General features: G+C 35.6%; 1 protein-coding gene across 2 annotated transcripts in view; it reads right to left on the reverse strand.

Moving 5' to 3' along the window:
- Positions 1 to 23804, reverse strand: part of NF1 (neurofibromin 1) — a 248098-nt gene that overhangs the window by 127973 nt on the left and 96321 nt on the right. For both annotated transcript variants that reach the window (XM_068978214.1, XM_068978213.1), the window contains exons 15-20: positions 12748 to 12827; positions 11090 to 11213; positions 9521 to 9682; positions 8132 to 8381; positions 7290 to 7363; positions 6986 to 7069 (exon numbers count right to left, since the gene is read on the reverse strand). In XM_068978214.1, coding sequence (XP_068834315.1) covers positions 6986 to 7069; positions 7290 to 7363; positions 8132 to 8381; positions 9521 to 9682; positions 11090 to 11213; positions 12748 to 12827 — 774 coding nt within the window. The remainder of the gene's footprint in view (positions 1 to 6985; positions 7070 to 7289; positions 7364 to 8131; positions 8382 to 9520; positions 9683 to 11089; positions 11214 to 12747; positions 12828 to 23804) is intronic.

Consider the following 23804-nt stretch of genomic DNA (forward strand, 5'->3'; position numbering starts at 1 on the left):
GTCTTTGTTCTGCAATTTCTAGTCACATCAAGGTATCTCACTGCTTGAGGACAGATGAGTTGTAATTTACAGGACTGAAGGTAGTAGTATTACATGGATCCAGTATCAGACACAGAAGGTGGTGATAAACTGCAGTTCTTAAAGGAACATACTTTCAAAATATTTGCTTATATCAATTTCCGGACACAGAGGCAATTATCCGTGGTGCTTCAAGGAATATAAGCATTTGAAGGTTTTTAACCAAGTAGGGTAAGCATTTAATAACTTAGTGACTGCCCAAGTTCAAAAACTCTGGATCCAGCTGTGTGAACGTTGTACTACTATTAACATAGATTCCCACAAGACAAGATGAGAGTAACCAAGTGGAAAAAACCATTGAATATGGAAAAGAATGTAATGAAGGAGTATAGAATGATAAAATCAATAGAAAAAAATACTTAAGAATTTGTAATCTGACAGAGGAGGAATCTTCCAGGAATTCTGATCCTTTCAGTTTATGGAGTGGAGATAAGAAAGAAAACTGTGTGTGGCATAAATTTTTCAAATTCAATTTCCCTTATATATTGCCTACAATCATAATAGTCATCTTACTATAGGGGATATATCACCCTAAGAAAGCAATATATTAGGGACAATCGGTGACATGAATGATGTAGAAGTACTATTGCATTTACTTCACTGTTTATTCTGTGGCGAAAACGACCTTGCATGAATGATTGCTTTGAATGTGGAACTCTTAAAACTTTGCCATTTCTTATAGTACATGGATTTACTACAGTTGTATCTAGTATTAGGATATGGCTACATATCTCTGCTGTCATGCAGCACATTGTCCCTTTTAGGCCCTACATTATCAGATATTTATGCAAGCTACCTGGTCAGGAATTAAGAGAGTGGGGTTCACAGGATGGATGATTTAATGTGTAGCACAGTGAAAGAACCATTGGATACAACATTATGATTTGATAAAATTAAGTAAGCCTAGATCTTGCATTTAAGTACTTTATGTGATCTCGTTTGACTAAGAGGTTGGTTGGGCTCAAGATAATGAATCAACTTCACACCTTTAACAATATATGCAATAATGAGTCATTGGTATCAGACACAGAAAGTCCACTGAGGAAGAACTTGCAGACAGGCTTATAAGCAGTGTAGAGCATATATATGGACCGAATTTACATAGTGAGATTATCAAACCCTGTCAAGTGACTTTGAATTTTTTAGCAGCAGCAGGATGACTGAATCCTTAGTATATTGACTGCATATGGGTTGCAGCAGAGCTGAGACACTGTGGTTGGTATATACATGACTCATTTCCTTTATTCATCAAGCATCTGGATCTAGCTCCTCTCAGACATTTTCTTAATCTGGTTTCAGGTCTTCAGCCAAGTGTTCGTACCGAACAGACACTGTACTTGGCACTGATGTTAATTAAAGCATTATGGAATAGCGTATTAGCAGCTAAGGCTCAGCTAACTAAGCAGCTCTTTTGCATCTTTATTAAATACGTATCTTCCCATTGAAAATAGGAAAGAGGAAGAAAAGCTCAGAAGACCAGCTCCATCACATTGTACACCTGCAGCTGGTCTTCAAATAATAGTGAAACTCATCAAAATGGAGGCAGTGACACTGAAATGGATAAGTAACTTACACTAAGAATGAAATATATACAACAGCAGCTTTCAGACACAATGAAATCCAAACAAAGAAGTTCTGACAAAACTGCCAACAGTCGTGAAGATGGAAGCAGTGGTCCTGGAAGCAACAGTGAGCATAGTAATGGATCTACCAATGAGGCGATTTCTAGTAACTCAAGACAGTCAGCTGGCAGCTCTGCCAAGAGGTCAGTCAGAAGACACTGCAGAGCTGAAGCCCTTAAAGAAGATCATGGTCAAAATCCTCTTAAAAGTAGTTGTGATATAGATCTTTGAAACAGAAAGTCAAGCAGGCCTTTGCTTAAGGGAATTCCCAAGGTCTATTCGCAAGCAATGAAACAGGAAAAGACCTGCTTTTTAACAGTCAATGTCATCAGTAGATAATCAAATACAAATGCTACATGCCTATTCAGACTCTGAAGATCCAGAACGTATTTCAGAGGAAATGAATGCTTCCCAAACAGCACAAGCATCTCAGGAATCTTGTAGTATGACACACACTGGGGACTTTCTTGGGAGGCTACTGGAAATGAATTATTTGCTTGTTGGCAATCCAGCATCACTAAATTCAGCTTCAGTACCACGATGGGCACATGGCTGATGATAAGCTAAGTGCAGATGATGTCAGCTGTGGTAGATACCAGATTAGTGCAAAATCAGAAAAAAATATGGCTGATTTTGATAGTGAAGAATCTGGATGTGAAGAGGAGCTAGCTCAAATTAATTCATAGGCAGAGCTAACATTTCACCCCTAACAACATCTTGCCACTGTAGTATCCATTTACCATAAACATCTTAGTTAAGGAACTATAATTCATAAATATCAATTCAACAGTTACTCTTTTAATTAACTATTAGTTAATTTGGATATTGTCTGTAAGAAAGGAAACATCTTGTTAGAATACAATCCAAGATGACGATGCAGCTAAATCTTTCTGGAGGATTAATAAATAAAGCAGAAAAGCTTCCCTGGTATGTTGGTTTACCAATAGATAGATCTAAATGAGATTCACTGAAGGTTGCTCAAAAATTTAGGAAACAGGTAAATAGTAATTTAAAAAATTTTTATGCAATAGTCAAAGTACAGTTTGTGTACTCTTTTCAACTAGAAGTTAATTCATAGCATTTAATGTGTCATTATGAACCTATTTTATTGTAATTGTGATTTTCAAGTTACATTTAAAGATTTTCCTTACAGGGTTCATATTTTATCACCGTCTTGTTTTTAAACAGTACTTTTTGACACTGTTTTTGATCAGATCATCTCTAACAGAAACAAAGGAGTAACTAATATTTATTCTCTTCTCGACTCCAGGAACACAGTAGTGACTACTCTGTTTTCAGTCTACAGGTAAACGTTCTTAAATTGTGTCACTATATATGAAGCAAAATGTTAATGTGATGTTAAAATGAAGCTAATACAACATTTTGATAACGGTACTGTTCTTTCATCTGAGGAATCTTTTGTACCTTGACTTTCATACTGCATAAAGAACTAGGTTAGTGGTTTTTTTCTCTAGGTTGAATCCTGCTGTGTATTTACATACTTCTTATTGGGGCTCAAGTTTCCTGATCTTTAATCGTTCCACTGATTCATTTTCATGTTTCCTTTGTCTAACACCGCTTTGATAATGTTGTTCCATTCTCTGACACAGAGAATTCACTTATTAGCTGAATGTATTATACCATATTATATTATATATTTTTCAGCTTAGGTCTCCCCTTGATATAAATGTCTAATTTTATTGAACATTTAAGTGCTTCAAAGTATTTTTTACTAATTGAATTAGAAAAGTATGTATAATATTTTATTTCCTACTTCTGGTCTTTAAAGGGTTATAATTTGAAGAATTCCAATGAAAAAACTGCTTGTTCACGCAGGTATGTATGTGCTCAGTCACATCTGACTCTTTGTGACCCCATGGACTGTAGCCCACCAGGCTCCTCCGTCCTTGGAATTTTCCAGGCACAAATACTGGAGCAGGTTACCATTTCCTTCCCCAGGGGATCTTCTGGACTCAGGGACTGAACTGGCATCTTTTATGTCTCCTTCATTGGTAGGTGGGTTCTTTACCGCTGCCATCTGGGAAGCCCTCATGCAAGCGTAAGAAACCATTAATAGACCCCTGTTAGTGGATCCACTGCCTCATTTGTTACACATTCTTTAAGAGGAAAGCTTTTAATGGTTAGGTGATATTTGATCATTTACATAGATATTATGACAGTTCATTTTATTTCTTTATCTGGCTGCGCTGGGTCTTAGTTGTGTTGTGGCACAAGGTATTTTTGATCTTCACTGCAGGATCTTTAGTTGCGAGAAACAGGGTCTTTAGTTGTAGCAGTTCATTTTTAAATGTTAGCTGTCTTCTAAAAGTTTTTGTAAAACTATCAAGCAATTTTTTAATGTGATTATATCCGTTTATATTTCCCATAGGTGCATCACATATCCTGTGACTCAGCAATTCTACTGTGTGTGCCTTACAGAAATACATCTATAAGATCAGCAAAGGACACATTCAAGAATGTTCATAGCAGCACTATTCAAAATAACAATATTGTAATATCCTTCAATTAAAATAAATAAACAAATTTTTTAAAAAAACCTAGTCTTTGTATAACTGTCTGATGCCAAAAAGGTACAGAAGGAAAAATTAAATTCAAGACTGTTGAATAAATAATATATTACAATAACAAAAAATGAACTAGAATTGCACAGAATAGTGTGGCTGAATTTCACAAACATTATGTTGAGTGAAAGAAGCCAGATATTAGAGTATATTTCTATTGTTCTATTCATATACGTTTAACAACAGGAAAATGACTATATTCAATCAGGATAATGGTTAGTTACTCTTGATCGTTAGTGACTGGAAGGAGCACAATGAAAGCTTCTGGGATGCTGGTAATGATTTCTTTCTTGATATGGGTGCTGACTGCACAAGTAAGTTCATCTCCTAATATTCTGCACTGTCATCAATTTACACTATTTTAAAATTTATGTTATCCTACAATTAAAAAAAACTGTGAAAGATGCAAAGCAAGTTTAACTAAAAAAACCCAAACTTAAGATTATACACATTTTTTAAGGCACCACTAACATATTTTTATCATAGACTAATATAGTCAACACAGAATATCGAATTTCTTTTTAAAAGCTTTGATTTACATGAATAAACCTTGTAAGCATTATGCCAAATGAAAGAAACCAATCACTATTGACCACACATTGCATGATGCTATTTATATGAAATGTCCAGAACTGGCAAGTCTACTCAGACAGAAAGTAGCTTAATGGCTGCCGAGGGCCAGGGGCAGAGGTATAGAGGGAGGTTTGGGAATGACAGCTAAAGGGCATAGGTATTTATTAAATTGTGGTGAGGGCTACACAACTTTGAATATATTAAAATCCACATAATTATACATTTTTAAATGGGTGAATTTTTCAGTATGTGAATTACATCTCAACAAAACAGCCACAAAAAAAGAAAGCTTTCATTCTAAAGCCACATGTCTATCTTCGAATAATGATATTAGGTGCAGATTTTTGCTTCATAAAAATGTAACTTTTCTTATTCTAATTAAGCATGACAAGAAAAAAACAATGGTAGACTAATGAATTTTTCTAAAACATGTAATAATGAGAACAATATGACCATTTCAAATCAAACATACAGAAATATCAATTGGTAATTTCCAGGGTAACAGATGATAACAGTTGATGAGTGAAACGTTCAAATTTTAATATTTCATTTAACCTATGGCTCAATCTTCTGGCCACCAGATCCCTTAATTAGAATACCTAATAAAACAGTAAGACCTAGTGTTTCAATTTTAATTCTTTTCTCTACTTTTGTCATTACTTTCCTGAAAATTCTATGCAATACTCTCATGGAAAAAGAGAAAGAAAAGAGAGAAAAGGAATGGTCTCTATCATAAATCATCTCTAGCTCAGAACTGTCCAGTATTTCTGCAATGATGGAAACATTTATATCTGTACTGTCCAAGATAGCAGTCAATTTCCACATGTGGCTACTCTGTGACAGAGAAACTGAATTTTAACTATATTTAATTATAACTGAAATTTTAATTTGACTAGTGTCTAGTGGCTACCATTTTAGTGCAGGTTTAGATAAACCACAGCCTTTGACTGTGTGGATCACAATAAACTGTGGAAAATCCTGAAAGAGATGGGAATACCAGATCACCTGACCTGCCTCTTGAGAAATCTGTATGCAGGTCAGGAAGCAACAGTTAGAACTGGACATGGAACAACAGACTGGTTCTAAATAGGAAAAGAGTATGTCAAGGCTGTATATTGTCACCCTGCTTATTTAGCTTATATGCAGAGTACATCATGAGAAACGCTGGACTGGAAGAAACACAAGCTGGAATCAAGATTGCTGGGAGAAATATCAATCACCTCAGATATGCAGATGACACCACCCTTATGGCAGAAAGTGAAGAGGAACTAAAAAGCCTCTTGATGAAAGTGAAAGAGGAGAGTGAAAAAGTTGGCTTACAGTTCAACATTCAGAAAATGAAGATCATGGCATCCGGTCCCATCACTTCATGGGAAATAGATGGGGAAACAGTGGAAACAGTGTCAGACTTTATTTTTTGGGGATCCAAAATCACTGCAGATGGTGATTGCAGCCATGAAAATAAAAGACACTTACTCCTTGGAAGAAAAGTTATGACCAACCTAGATAGCATATTCAAAAGCAGAGATATTACTTTGCCAACTAAGGTCCATCTAGTTAAGGCTATGGTTTTTCCAGTAGGCATGTATGGATATGAGAGTTGGACCATAAAGAAAGCTGAGCACCGAAGAATTGATGCTTTTGAACTGTGGTGTTGGAGAAGACTCTTGAGGGTCCCTTGGACTGCAAGGAGATCCAACCAGTCCATTCTGAAGGAGATCAGCCCTGGGATTTCTTTGGAAGGAATGATGCTAAAGCTGAAACTCCAGTACTTTGGCCACCTCATGTGAAGAGTTCACTCACTGGAAAACTCTGATGCTGGCAGGGATTGGGGGGCAGGAGGAGAAGGGGACGAAAGAGGATGAGATGGCTGGATGTCATTACTGACTCAATGGATGTGAATCTGAGTGAACTCTGGGAGTTGGTGATGCACAGGGAGGCCTGGCGTGCTGCGGTTCATGGGGTCACAAAGAGTCGGACACGACTGAGCGACTGAACTGAACTGAAACCATCAGTCTTACATCTACATACTTATTACACTAAGAGTCACTCACAAAATATTACTAAAGTGTATGTAGTACATATATTTAGCAGATCAATCAACAGACAAAATCAACTTCACAAACTCACCTGGCCATCTTCCATTTTGGCTTTTGGGTAGTTGAGGATTAGTTTTGTAGCTTGTTCCCACTTTGCATGCGTATCTTCCCAAGCCTAAAATGAAACCAATTACCACTTGAAAGCAACCTTAAACCTAGAGCTAAAAAACCAATCAGTAATAGGTCTCAAACTTGGTGTATATTATAATATCCTACTTATAATATGCATCTTAGATTTGCTTCAAAAGCTATTCCTGGTCACATGCACAAAATCCAAGCCTTCGAAAATTGCAGGTGGGGGCCTGGAAAGGATATTTCTGTTGCTAAGGACATACCTCAGTGTTTCCTGCAGTGGGATGCTCAATTCGCCGCAGTAGTGCCATCACTCTTTTCTGAAGTGCTGCTCTTCCTAAGCAAGTGAAAGTGAAAGTGAAGTCACTCAGTCGTGTCCGACGCTTTGCGACCCCGTGGACTGTAGCCCACCATGCTCCTCTGTCCATGGGATTTTCCAGGCAGAAGTACTGGAGTGGGTTGCCATTTCCTTCTCCAGAGGATCTTTCCAACCCAGGGATCGAACCCAGGTCTTCCGCATTGTAAGCAAGATGCTTTTACCATCTGAGCCACCAGGGAAGTCAAGACAACAGCAAATTAGCCTATTGCACTTAAGAGCCCTGCTTGCCAGTGGAGAATGTGGCAAGCCCAACCCAAAAGGCAGAGGAGGAGGGGAATGAATACTTCAAATGGTAAGGCTGCACACTTCCTTTTACCAGCCTCACAGGAAAGGGGTATTTAAGTTGGTCTCCACAATGTCCTTGGCCTAAAATAGCTATTTCTACCTATACTTACTCATAACATGTGCTAATGTTTTTAAAACTTCACTATATACAGCTGAGGCAGAGTAAACTGTATAATTTATAACTGAAAGCAATTTATACTGTCAGTTTTTAAACAAATGCATATGGCATATTAAAAATTCAGTGAGAAAATAACTTATTCCAAATACTATTTACTTTCACCTTACCTTGTGAAAAAAAAAGGATTTCAGGAAAGGTATTTGAATGAGCCCTGTTAACTTAAAGAAGTATTGATCTTAAATACATGCCTATGTTCCTAGAGTCATCAGGTATGTGATTCAAGGTAGACTGAGTAAAAAAAAAAAAGATTATGCATGATTTACCTGTTGACATCATATTGCTAACAGAGGCAAATTCCATGAATGTGTTATAGTTGGGCAAGAAGTTGTGTACTGACACTTCATCCACCCCACACCGGATATCTGCTTCCTCACAGAGGTGACGAAAACAGGACATGGCAACCAGAACTGCTTCAGTGTCGGGGCTCCACAGGAACATGTACAGGGCCACTTCTAATTTGGTCTGAGCTTGTCGGCATATTGGTGGGGTTCCACTGCACCCTGCTGCACTATCCTGGGATCAGGAGAGGGAGGCAAATATTTGCAACTTACGTAATTTTATTTACAAAATCCAATAATTCAACAAGCTGTGTACCACAGACGTCTATATACAATAACCCACAAGAGCTTTTCCTCTTTAACCATGATAGAATTTTTACACCTAAAAATATCTTGACTGAATGAGAACTCAAATTATTTGGACCAACATAATACTAGTATCTGTTCAATTTCTTCAGATTCTATAAATATAGATTAAGTCTAATATGAACACAAAGAAAATATGCACAGTATAAATCTACTCAATGAAAAATATAATGCACTTCTCAGTCACTCAAAAATGACAAAAGAAGAGCAAGTAACAAGAAATTCTATCTGCCCAGAGGGAAGAAATTAAATAATCATACCGCAAACTGACTGAAAGAAGAACATGAATAAGAAATAAACATGACTGTATGAGGTATACTGGGCTCTGGATAACATATTTCCAAACACAAAATAGAGAAATTCTCATTTATAAGCCAACATGCAAATTCTGTAGTTAAGACCAATAGAAAATACCACACTGTTGAGTAGTTGTTTTCCTTTGACTGAAGATTATATTGTAAAATAGGGATTTAAAAAAGCTTTGGTCTGCAAAAGAAATTCTATAATGATCTGACATTTTCAGTAGTATTATGATTTATTTTTAAAGGGAATTATGGACACAAAAGTCATGAAAACACTTAATGCATATAACATTAAGCAAAATGCATTTTTTCCCCAGTAAATCTGTACTTTTTTTAGTTGATAGAACTTTTAAACTTCTGGGGTACGAATGATCTTTCTTATGGGACAGAGAGTTATAATAATTATAGCTATCAGTTACAGCTTGTAAGTGTCAAATACTCAATCCAGTGCTATTTACACATAATCTCACTTAATTCTCACAATAATTCTGCACCAGAAATTACTATACCCTTTTAAAGTTGAGGAAGTGAGACACAGATAAGTTAGGAACTTGCCTGAGTGTCCACAAAGAGCAGTAATGAAACTATAAGCTAAGCAGTTCTTTATTATGCTGTATTACCTAGCTGAAATTTACCCAGGTTAATTCAGAAAACAAGTACAGGGCACAGATGATAATACAGGAAAACTACAAAAGAAGTCCCTTACCATGGATGAATTTCCTTTCCCCTTCCTGAGAGAGGTTCCAGGAGCACAAGTGCGTAGTAATTCATCATGATCCATGGACATTTGACTGGTATTCCCACTTGAAGGAACATCACATCCTACTCCATAAAGGATGAGAAAGTGACAGGAACTTCTATCTGCCTGCTAGAAAGGAAAAATAAGTAAGCCTTTTCAAAGCACTGATAGCCAAGAGAAATAAATACTTATATGAGTTGCATTTCTGTTTAAGATTATCCTGGAAAACCTCTCCTTCCAATTCCTACTCCTCTCACACTGAAAAACATTCTCTAGAAACCCAGTAGTACAAATAATGTTTCCACAGTGTCTCTGAAACTCCTCTCAGTTTTCCACTCTTCAAATACTCAGAATCAACAAATCTACAAATGTAAATTAAGATTTCTAGGTCTGACATGGACACAAGTTAAACATCAACAACATAAATCTACCACACGAAAAATATAATGTACTTTTTAGTCAGTTAAAAACAACAGATTTCCTCTCATACAATACGATCAGGATAATGGGAAGTTAACTCTTTTGAGATTAAATTCCTCTGGACCAGAATTAACACTGGTATATATGCTAAGTATGAGTGACTTCACTAACCAGAGGACAACACGATTCACTGCTGGATTACTAATGCTTGCATTCTAGAGAATTATACTATAGGCAAGGGCATGAAACGCTGAAGTCCAATCTCATTCCTTATCTTTGGCATAATGCCAAATTCTACTATAGTAACAGATGAAGGTAAACCAGATATGAATAAACCCAACTCACCATTGGCTCATTTCTAAACAGAGAAAATTCAACAAGCTGCATGGCACACTGAAAAGCATACGTATTAGAGACATTTAAGATTTCCCATAGATTTTATCCATTCCAGAAATGGATAAAAATTTATTGAATCAAGTACTCCTAAAACTATGCCATAACAGAACTTTTTAATTGACTGATTATAGAAACTTTATGTTAAAAGAAACTTAAGGCTCTTCTCTAGCCACCAAAACCTTGTCATCAGGCTTCAATAGTTCAGAATCAAAACTTTTCACTCAACCCTAAGGAAGAAGACTTCTGATATCTTCAAGAGGTAATAACTTTCTCACAGAAATATAAATAAACCTAGATTGATGGCCCTCAATCTGTTTCCTTCAGCTTCTTTATATATATAGATAGATAGATACCATTCTCTGGACTAGCCTAGACATCAGATTCAAGTCTTATATATGAACTTGACAGCAGAGATAGCAAATGTTGTTTCTCAATCTTCTTGGTTATAAAGGCCCCACTCCTCCTAGATCTACCCCACAGAATCCTGCTTAACTCATCTAGACTTTATCAGGATTGTGGCTTTAAGGGTAACGGCTCAAAATAATTTCTACTTAAAGTGCTGATTTCTCAGCCATTGTCTCCTGCATGTACATTTCCCCTGAAGACTTTGCAGGAGAGAGGAGCTAAATAAGGACTTGATTTGGTAATAAACATTTCCTTAATCTCTCTTCATTACCATTCCAAATATTCTTCCATTTCAACAGATGTCATTTTGCTTACCTTATTTTTAAGAAGAAACTTATTCCTGCAGATCAAAATTTCCCGCAACCATTTGAGAATTTCTGTGCTACTAAGCATTTGATGACTAGTTAATTTCTTGCAAATGTAAAAAAGCATTTGTGAGCTGCAGAAACAAAGTTCACTATTATCAGCATTGCCAATAAACAACCTAATACAGATAAAGTCAGAATAAAAGAATGGCATTCTCTAATAATGGACAAAGTTTAAAGAAGCTTATCTTCCTTTCCAGGATATATTTTAGAGAAATGGTTATCAAAATGTTAACAGCACTATAATGAAAGGAAGTATGCAGATTACATTAAAAAAAAAAAAGTACTTCTAAGCCCCCTTCTCCCCCAACCACTTCATCCATGCATCTCATCCTCACAGAGGACTCAAGAAAAATTATAGATCTGTACAGCACAGACTATGTAAACCTAGTGCTCTAGAGCAGGGGTTGGCAAACTGCCTGCAGGCCAATCCAGTCCATCATTTGCCTTTGCAAATAAAGTTTTAGTGGAACATGGTCACGCTCCACTCTCTCACTGTCTACGGCTACTTTCATGTCCCAAGAGCAGAAGTAGACAGTTATAAAAGAGGCTATCTGGCCCACAAAAACTAAAATACTGACTACTTGGCCCTTTAGAGAAAAAGTTTGCTCATTTCTACTCTAGAGCTGCACTGTCCAACACAGTAACCACAAGTCAGCCACATGTGGCCACTGTGCACTTGAAATGTGGCTTGTCTAAACTGAGATGTCCTGTGAGTATGAAACATCCCAAATTTTGAAGACTTTAGAAAAAAGAACATAAAATATCTTATTAATAACTTTTATATTGATCAACATATTAAAAATATTCTCTCTCTCTCTCTATATATATATATATATATATACACACACACACACACTGGGTTTAAAAATATATTATTAAAATTAATTTTACCTGTTTATTTTTTTAATGAGGCAACTAGAAAAATTTAAATTACATATGTGGTTCACATTACATTACTATCAAAGAGCACTGTTCCAGAATCTAGGATTTAACTCAGCTGCCAAGTGACTTGGTGTACCCAGTTCTACAAGATAATAACAAAACCTGAGGTTTACACACTTACATTTTCCTCAGTGTGTTACCCCTATGCTCACTGAAACGTAATAATTCATATAACCAAGGAAATAAATTATAAAATTATATATACATACAATTTTGCCTTCTAAGCAGATATTCATTATATTAATTCATCCACAAAATACAACAGTATTATTGAAAACATGAGATTATAGTCTAAAAAACTGAAACAAACTATTAATATTTAAAACTTTAACACTCTAAGCTTATAAATGATAAAAATCAATTCAAAACACAGTTTAAACATACAAAAATCTGAAATAGCAGAAGACATACCAAATAATAATACTTATGGTTGAGTAATGAAATTTAGCACAATTTTTAAAAATTTATTTTCTAATTTGCTGTGACAATGTTCTTACAGTTAAAATACAAAATAACCTAATAATTTCATCAAATAAAATACAAAATCATAAAACATCTGGCAGTATAAGTGAATAAAGTTAATAAACCAAGTATATAGAGTTAATATTTAAAGACAAAAAAATTAAAAATTTAAGTTGAATTAAAAAATAAGGGTGTGTATACCTAATTTCCCAAAATGTTTCTACAGGAGCATCAGGATTCCACAAATCAATGCTATCTAACTGATGAAGAACCAGCAGAGCCTGAATTTTTAAAAAAAGAGAGAGAAGACTTACTCAAAAAAATATTGGGTAAACATAACACTGGAGTATTTATTTTACAAATACTGACAAACTGAGCTACTTCATTATAGCCTCAACATGCAGTGTAAGGCACAAGAGAAAAGCTCTGAAGAACCCAAATCTCTAGGGATTATATATACAAAATGAAGTCACTTTATTCCTCTCATTGTTACTTTAAATGGCATGTACACATAAGTTAAATACTGATGAATTTAGAATAGCAATATACATGTGCAAAAACTGCTGTAAGACACAAATAATAGGATTTCACTAAGTATCAAAGAACTCTATGGAAAATAAAATTAATCCCCAAAGAAGGAGAGCTCTCCAAAACTAATATACACAACATTTTACTTCTAGGTCACAAGTTAAAAGTAGAAGTTATCTTGGTTGCCACAAATTCTTAGAACAGAAAGGTCAAATTATTTTTCAAAAAGGAGAAAGGGGGAGGAAAACAGATTTTTGCATTGCACAGAGATTATTCATCCTAAAATATTGTGACTGACTATAGAACTGAAATGGATTTGGCTCACAGAACAGTAACAGGAATATACAACTAATACACAAAAACACTGCTATGAAATGAATCAATGCCATCAAAAGTACAGAGAGTAGAACTAGACTCTTTCTCCAAACCAACCCTATCTTAACTCCAATAGGTTAAGTTCACAATGCTTCCCCCAGACGCACATTACTGAGCTCTGCACATTCCTCTCAGTCCTTGGTCAGCGGATCTGGAGATTCTTGACGCCTCTTTAAAGCTTTGTATTAAAACTCCAATGAAATATTGTTTGGAACACATAATGAGAACTGATTTCTTCTCTTAAAATCAAATCAAATGAATAAACTGCAAATAGAGCTCCAATGATAACCTGTGCAAATAAGCTGCAATGACTCCCTTTAAATTAGAGGAAAAATATGTAAATTTCTAACCTTGGACAACTTTATAACTCCAGAAGCTATAAATGGTATAAAGATCAGACCTATATTATCTTATTTCAAATACTTCACTGTAATTATTTTGAGATATTTACTGAAAACTGAAATGCACTGTGAAAATCTTCTAAAATTATATGTTATACCTCTCATATCAAGGAAAAACAACACAAATTAACATTTAATTTTTGTCACTAACATGCACAAACTTAGTACTATTTACCGACATTTTTAATTTAAGTGGCAAATTCTCTAACATTTTGTTTTAACATTTTTTTTAATATTCAAAGAAAATCTATTAGCTTTTTCTCTCCCTCAGTGGTTATTTTGCTTTTCATGTTCCTTTCTATTTTAAAACTTTCCACATATAATTTTAACAAAATTGTATAACAGTATACTCATTTGACATTTCATAATTTTCCATATTGCTATGTGACCTGCATGGTTTAATGGATGCTTAATAGTTCACCAAATTGAAATATCATCCTCTTGCTATTGAATATGAACATATTCTCTTACTAGTGAATATTTAAATTTCCCCTTATGTTCTATTATAACTAAGAGCAGTAACCATATATGTGTGCAGCTTTTTCCTTTTCATTTATATTCACAGGATTAAAAAATTACAGGAATGGAATTATTTGGACCAAAAAAATGACATTTGTATGGCTCCTGCCAAATACTGTCAAAGAACTTTCCAAAAAGAATGCAAAGAATATATCTGTTTATAGAACAACAGCAATGCTCACAAGTATTTGTTTGGTGCAAAAGTAATTGCGGTTTTTACATTGCTGAACTTTGTTGTTTGACATTAGAATACATTCTTAAATAAATGTGGTTATGTCACACATCATTTTAATGTGCATTTCTTGCTAATGACATTACTTGCTGTTGATATTTATTTTAGAATATAGAAATGATGTTAGACAAAAAGCAAATTTGAGTTATTATTTTATTCACATTCAAAATGGGTTGTAAAGCAGTGGAGACAACTTGCAACATTAACAATGCATATGGCCCAGGAACTGCTAATGAATGTTCAGTGCAGGGTGCTTCAAGAAGTTTTGCAAAAGAGACAAGAGCCTTGAAGATGAGGAGTACAGTGGCTGGCCATCAGAAGTTGACAACGACCAACTGAGAGCAATCATCAAAACTGATCCTCTTACAACTACATGAGGAGTTGCCAAAGAACCCAACTACTCTGTGACTGGCATTTAAAGCAAATTGGAAAAGTGAAAAAGCTCTATAAGTGGGTGCCTCATGAGCTGACTGCAAATCAAAAAATCATTTTGAAGTGTCATCTTCCGTTATTCTGTGCAAAAACAATGAACCATTTCACAGTCGGATTGTGACATGCGATGAAAAGTGGATTTTATATGACAACTGGTAATGACGAGCTCAGTGGTTGGACCTAGAAGCTCTCAAGCACTTCCCAAAGCCAAACGTGCACCAAAAAAAGGTCATGGTCACTGTGTGGTGGTCTGCTCCCTATCTGATCCACACAGCTATCTGAATCCTGGTGAAACCATTACATGTGAGAAGAATGCTCAGTAAGTTGATGAGATGCACCAAAAACTACAACATCTGTAGCCAGTATTGGTCAACAGAATGGGCCCAATTCTCTACTACAACGCCTAAACACACATTGCACACCAATGCTTCAAAAGTTGAACAAACTGGGCTAAGAAGTTTGGCCTCATCCACCATATTCACCTGACCTCCTGCCAACCAACTACCACTTCTCAAAGCAACTCAACAACTTTTTGCAGGGAAAATGCTTCCACAACCAGCAGGAGGCAGAAAATGCTTTCTAAGAGTTCATCAAATCCCGAAGCACAAATTTTTATGCTACAGGAATAAAAAAACTGTTTCTCATTGGCAAACAAGATTGTAACGATTCCTATTTTGATTAATAAAGATGAGTTTGAGCCTTGTTATGACAGGAAAGCCTGCTATGCTGCAAGCCATGGGGTCGCAAACAACTGGACGTGACTTAGTGACCAAACAACAACAATAATGATTTAAAATTCACAGTCCGAAACCACAGTTATTTTTATAACAACTTAATACAAACAACGGGTATCTAACAATGAGTGCTGAAACATCTTTGGCAAAATAAAGCATGATAAATAATGAAATAGTAAATCTTAAATATATAGTTTGATGAGTTTTCACAATAGTATATATCCCATATAACCAACACTGAGACCAACAGTATCAACACTCAGAAGACTTTTGCACATTCCTTTCCAGTCATCAGCTCTTGACAAAAGCAGCCACTGTTCGGACTTCTATCGCCATAGACACCTCTGCCCGTTTCTGAACTTTACATAAAGGGAATCATACAGCATGTTCTCTTTTGTGTTTGACTGTTTTCACTCAATATTATGTCTGTGAGATTCAGGCATGCTTTGCACTTAGCTTATTCTTTTTGCATTGCTGTAATCAATGGAATGAAATAATCCAAATTATTTATCTCTACTGTTTATAAATGTCTGAGCTGTTTACAGCTTTTTCAGTTCAGTTCAGTCGCTCAGTTGTGTCCGACTCTTTGTGAACTCATGAATCGCAGCACGCCAGACCTCCCTGTCCATCACCAACTCCCAGAGCTTACTCAAACTCATGTCCATCGAGTCGGTGATGCCATCCAACCATCTCATCCTCTGTCGTCCCCTTCTCCTCCTGCCCCCAATCCTTCCCAGCATCAGGGTCTTTTCCAATGAGTCAACTCTTCACATGAGGTGGCCAAAGTACTGGAGTTTCAGCTTCAGCATCAGTCCTTCCAATGAACACCCAGGACCGATTTCCTTTAGAATGGACTGGTTGGATCTCCTTGCAGTCCAAGGGACTCTCAAGAGTCTTCCCCAACACCACAGTTCAAAAGCATCAACTCTTGGGCGGTCAGCTTTCTTCACAGTCCAACTCTCACATCCACACATGACCACTGGAAAAACCATAGCCTTGACTAGATGGACCTTAGTTGGCAAAGTAATGTCTCTGCTTTTTAATATGCTATTACACCTTTTTGGAATATTATAAATTATGCTATTAATATTTTATATGTGTCTTTTGGTAAACATACTTGTTGGATATATATACATAGGAGGAGAATTGCTAAGGTATATGTTTAGCTTTTGTAGATACTGCAAACCAATTTTTAATGATGGCTATACTATTCTTTTATTAGCAGAATATGAATAAAAACAAAGTACAGTTGACTCTTGAACAATGAGGAGGTTAGGGGTGCTGACTCCCCATGCAGTAATAAAAACTTACATGTAACTTTTGACTGCCTAACAAGTTAACTACTGATAGTCTACTACTGACTGGAAGCCTCACCAATAAGAGTTGTTAACACATATTTTTGTATGTCATATGTGTTATATACTATATTTTCACAATAAAGCTAGTAAAAACAAAATGTTGCTAAGAAATCATAAAGAAAATACATTTAAAGTGTGGTACAGTATTTATCAACATTGTAAGTTTACTTTATGTTTACAAGCTGCATCAACTTTTTCTATAACAATGATGGCATCTTCGATAGTGTAATCCTTCCGGGCTTTCATGATGTTCTCTTTACTGGGGTTCTCTTCCATAGTGTCAACAACCCTTTCCATAGAATACCATGTGTAATGAGCCTAAAAAGTCCTATGAACCCCTGATCTAGAAGCTGAATTAGAGACATGTTTTGGGCAATGAGACCACTTTGACATCTTCAGTGTTAAACTCATGGGGTTCTGGGTGGCCAGGGGCACAGTCCAGTATCAAAAGAATTTTAAAAGGCAGTCCATTACTGGCAAGATACTTCCTCACTCTAGTAACAAAGCATTGATGGAACTAATCCAAAAAATGATCCTCAATGTGCAGGCTTTCTTATACAACTAAAAGACTAGCGACTGGTATCTTTCTTTTCCTTTCCAGCCTTGGAAGTTAGAAGCCTTGCATTATAGATTAGGGCAGTTTTGATCATACAGCATTTGCACAAAGCAGTAGAGGTAAGCCTATCCCTTCCTACCTTAAATCGTGATGCTTATTTCTCTTCCTAATAAATGTCCTTTGTGGCATTTTTTTTCCCGCTAGAATAAGGCACTTTTTATCCACATTATAAACCTGTTCAGGTTGATATCCTTTTCCACCAATAATTTTCTTAATGGAGTCTAGGAACCCATCTGCTGCCTTGTGGTCAGAAGCTGCTTTCCCTTTATCTTGACATTTTTAAAGCCAAACCTCTTTCTAAAATTAAGAAGCCATCCTTTGCAGGCATTACATTGTCTAGCTTTAGATCCTCCACTTTCCTTTTGCTTCAACTCGTCACATAAAGACTTCACTTTTTCTCAAACCACACTGAAGTCAACAGGTATACCTTCCTTATAGCAATCCTGCATCCACATAAAAGCTGTCTTTTGAATATGAGAGACATTCAGCAAAGAGGACAAGGTTTCATGCCTACTGGAGTAGTTGCAGCAACAGCTTCATGAATTTCCATTTTTCTCCCTCAACAGTCTGTACGTTGGATTCATTTATCTTGAAATGGCAGACAACCACAGCTGCATATCTCAATCTACAGCACATGTCAAACAATTCAACCTCTTATAATGTCCTGACCTTTCTCTGCTCTCATCACTAGTGCACTCTGTGTAGGTCACAAGGTATGGTACTGCACCAAACATGATGAAAAATACATGAGAACCCAAGAGATCCCTTTTTGCTGATATACAATTTAGTGGGAGAGACAAACTTCTCAGAGAACATTTTAAGCAGATACAACACTTGAGCTCACCCAATAGTAACAAAACACAGATATGTAGTTATTACAGTAGTATAGTATGTACTACAGTTAACATTATGCAGCTAGGATTTTTTATTTTTTGGCCACACCAGGTGGCACATGGGACCTTAAATTCCCTGACTAGGGATCGAACCCAAGACCCTGCATTAGAAGGCCAGAGTCTCAACCACTAAATCGCCAGGGAAATCCTCTATGCAATTTTGATTAAATACTGCATCTTTACATTTGCTTACATTTCTTTTGACTGTGAAAGACACCATGTACAGTCTGTAAGCTTTTGTAAATTTTAACTTTTTATAGTATATTTATATATATTTTATATAGTAAATGATAATATTTGGATAAACAACAAGGTTTACTGTATGGCACAGGAAACTATATTCAATATTATGTGATAAAACATAATGGAAAAGAATATTAGAAAAATAATGCATACATGTAAATTGAACCACTTTGCTGTATAGCAGAGATTAACATATTGTAAATCAAATATATTTCAATTAGTGAAAGTCAGTCAGTCGTGTCTGACTATGACCCCCATTGACTACACGGTCCATGGAATTCTCCAGGCCAGAATACTGGAGTGGATAGCCATTCCCTTCTCCAGGGATATTCCCAACCGAGGGATTAAAACCAGGTCTCGTGTTGCAGGCAGATTCTTTACCAGCTGAGCCACAAGGGAAGCCCAAGAATACTGGAGTGGGTAGCCTATCCCTTCTCCAGCAGATCTATCCCAACCCGGGAATCAAACCAGGGTCTCCTGCATTGCAGGTGGATTCTTTACCAACTGAGCCATCAGGGAAGCCAAAAAAATTTTTCTTTTAATTTTTGCAATATTTCAATTAAAAAAAGCAAAAAGATGTAATAAATGATCCCCCCCAAAATGATAATATAGACTGGTATCCAGATATATTCTATGCCATGACATACCTTTTCTTAATTGTTTTGATACTGCGAGGCCAGCAATTCACCTGCAGGTTTTTTCAAACTGTCACAAATACACAAAAGTGTTTCCAATATGTCCAAAAAATCTGCATATAACTGGACCTGCACAGTTCACACTCATGCTGTTCAAGGGTCAAAATCACTTGATATTTCATAAAGCTTTCTGTTATTTGCTATCTAGCTTAATTTCAATATAGTCATAAAAAAATTCTGAATGATTTGAATCCTTCAGAATTTGTATGACACTTACTCAAGATATACTAAATATCCCACATGTACTTGAAAATAAAATGCACTTATTGAATGTAGTTCTCCATATGTGTCAAATAGGCCAAATTTGATAATCATGTTTTTCAAATCTTCTATCCTTACTATGTGTTTGCTGGCTTATTCTATTAGATATTGAGAAAGGTATACTTACGTATCTCGCTATAACTATGTCTGTCTATCTGTCCTTTTACATGTTTTTATATTATATATTTAGAAATTTTATGTATTTTTGCTTTATATATTTTAAATCTTTGTTATTAGACTCACATAAAGGTTTATTTTTAGATGGATTGGACCCTTTTGTAATAATATGATGTGTCTCTTTATCATCCAACAGAGAATAACCTAAATACATAAAGCAAATATCAACAGATATAAAGGGAGAAAGTGACAGTAAGACAATAATAGTAGGTGATTTTGACACACCGTTTATATCAATGGACAGATCATCCACACAGAAAGCCAATAAGGGAACACTAGCCTTAAACAACACATTAGACTAGATCAACAGATATACAGAAAACATTCCATCCAAAAGAGCAGAATACACACTCCTTTCCAGGTGTACATGGAACAGGGATATTCCCAAGATAGATAGTCTCCAAGGGATAGTCTCCAAGATAGATCACATGCTAGACCACAAAACAAGTCTCAATAAATTTAAGAAGACTGAAATCATATCAAGATTCTTTTCTAACCACAACACTATGAGACTAGACATCAAGGGAAAAAATATGGAAAGCACAGACATATGGAAATTATCAATGGGTTACTGAAGAAATCAAAGAAATAAAAAGATACCTGCAGACAAATGAAAATGAAGATGCAAGGATCCAAAACCTATGGGATGCAGCATAAGCAGCTCTAAGAGGGAAGATTCCCCCTAGTGCTAAGAGGAAGCCTAGCCCAGGAAACTAGAAAAACCTGAAATAGACAAGTTAGACCTAAAGAAACGAAAAGAACAAGACCCAAAGCTAGTAGAAGAAAATCATAAAGATCAGAGCAAAAATATTTAAATAGAGACTAAAAAAAAAAAAAAGATCAATGAACCTAAGAGTAGTTCTTCGAAAAGATAAAACTGATAAACTTTTAGCCAGACTCATCAAGAAAAAAAAGGAGAGGGCCTAAAATATAAAATCAGAAATGAAAAAGGTGAAGTTGTATTTCTGGCATCACAGAAATACAAAGGAGCATAAGAGATTACTATGAATAGTTACATGTTAATAATATGGATACTTTAGAAAAAAAAACAAATTCCTAGAAAGGTACAATCTTCAAGACTGACTCAAGAAGAAATAGAAAATATGAACAGACCAATCACCAGTAATGAAACTGAATCAATAATAAAAAAATTCTCAACAAACAAAAGCTCAGCACCAGGTGGTTTCACAGGTGAATTCTACCATTTAGTGAAGAGCTAACACCTAGCCTTCCCAAACTATTGCATAGGAAAGACTGCTTCCTCCCTCATTTTACGAAGCTACCATCACCTTGATACCAAAATGAGACAAATATATCACAAAAAAATTGTAGGCCAATATCACTGATGAACACAGATGTAAAAATTCTCCACTAAGTATTAGCAAAAAATTAGCAAAATACATTAAAAGGATCACACACCATGATCAAGTGGGATTTATCCCAGGGATGTAAGAATGTTTTAATATCTACAAATCAGCCAATGTGATACACCACATTAACAAACTGAAAAGTAAAAATCCTACAACCATCTCAATTGACGCAGAAAAAGCTTTTGATAAAATTCAACATCAATTTGTGATCAAAAACAACTCTCTAGAAACTAGGCATAGAGGGAACACACCTCAACAAAGGCCATTTACAACAGACCCACAGCTAACATCATATTGAATGGTGAAAACCTGAAAGCATTTCCTTGTAAAATCAAGGGAAAAAGACAAGGATGCTCATTCTTGCCAGTTTTATTCAGCACAGTTTGGAAGTCCTAGTCACAGCAATCAGAGAAGAAAAAGAAATTAAAGAAATCCAAATTAGAAAGGAAGATTAAAACTGTCACTGTTCACAGATGACATGATACACATAGAAAATCCTACAGACAACTACTAAAAAACTATTAGAACTCATCAATAAATTCAATAAAGTTACAGGGTGCAAAATTAATATACAGAAATCTGCCACATTTCTTTATACTAATTATGAAATACTAGAAAGAGAAATTCATGAAACAATCCCATTTACCACTGCATCAAAAAAAAAAAAAAAAAAGCTATATACCTTGGAATAAACCTACCTAAGGAGGCAAAAGACCTATACTCCAAAAGACTAAGAGACACTGGTCAAAGAAATTGAAGATAACACGCAGATTGATAGATACACTATGATCTTGGGTTGTAAGAATCAATACTGTTGGAATGACTATACTACCCAAAGCACTCTATAGATTTAATGCAATCCCTATCAAAATACCAGTGGTATTTTTCAGAGAATCAGAAAAAAATAATTTCAAAATTTGTATGGAAACACAAAGGATACAAAAACGCCAAAACAAACTTGAGAAAGAACAGATCTGGAAGAATCATGCCCCCTGACCTTGGACTGTACTACAAAACTACAGTCATCAAAACAGTATGGAACTAGCACAAAACCAGATACACTGATCAATGGAACAGGATAGAGGACCCAAAAATAAATCCATGCACTTACGGTCAAACTATGACAAAGGGGACAAGAATACACAATGAAGAAAAGACAGCCTCTTCAATAAGTGGTGCTGAGAAAACTGGACAGCTATTTTCTTTATATAAAATAAGGAAATTAGAACATTCTCTAATGCAATACATAAAAATAAACTCAAAATGGATTAAAGACTTAAATGCAAGACCAGAAACCATAAAACTCCTAGAGGAAATATAAGCAGAACACTCTTTGACATAAATGGTAGCAGTATTTTTTTTAGATCTGTCTCCTAAAGCAAGGGAAGCAAAAGTAAACAAATTGGACCTAATTAAACTTAAAAGCTTTGGCACAGCAAAGGGAACCATTGACAAAATGCAAAAACAGCCTACTGAATGGGAGAAAATATTTGCAAATTATGACTGATAAGAGACAATATGACTGATAATATTCAACATACATAAATAGCTCATACAATTCAACATGAAAAAAAAACCCAACAACACAATTTTTTAAAATGGGCAAAAGAACTGAATACACAGGTTTTCAAAGAAGACATACAAATAGACAACAGGCATATGAAAAGATGCTCAACATCACTGATCATCAAGGAAATGAAAATCAAAACCACATGAGATGTTACTTCACACCTGTCAGTATGGCTATCATCAAAAAGAACACAAGTAACAAATGATAGCAGGAGCATGGAGCAAAGGGAACCCTTGTACATTGCTGGCAGCCACTGTAGAGCACAGTATGGGGGTTCTTTAAAAAAACTAAAAATAGAACTACCATATAACCCAGCAATTCTACTTCTGGGTATATATCCATAGAACTAAAAACACTAATTAGAAAAGATACATACACCCCAATGTTTATAACAGTATTATTTACAATTCCCAAGATACCGAAACAACCTAAGTGTCTATCAATGGACATATGAATGTGTCTTTATATTCAAGAATGTATAAAGATGTGCGGTGTGTGTGTACATATATATACACACACACACACACACACACACATACATACAATAGAATACTACTCAGTCATTAAAAAAAGAAAGAAATTTTGCCATTTGCAGCAACACAGATGGACATGGTGGACATTATGCTATATGAAATAAGTCAGAGAAAGACCATGTGATATCACTTACATGTGGAAACTGAAATATCCACAAACTAGTGAATATAACAAAAAAGAAGCAGACTCACAAATATAGAGAACAAACTAGTGGTTACCAGTGGAGGGAGTTCTGGGGGTGCTCCATACAGCTATTGGGGAGTGGAAGGGACAAACTGCTGGATGTAAGGTAGGCTCAAGGATGCACTGTACAACATGGG

Source organism: Capricornis sumatraensis, chromosome 8, assembly GCF_032405125.1.
Source record: "Capricornis sumatraensis isolate serow.1 chromosome 8, serow.2, whole genome shotgun sequence".
Classification (NCBI taxonomy): Eukaryota; Metazoa; Chordata; class Mammalia; order Artiodactyla; family Bovidae; genus Capricornis; species Capricornis sumatraensis.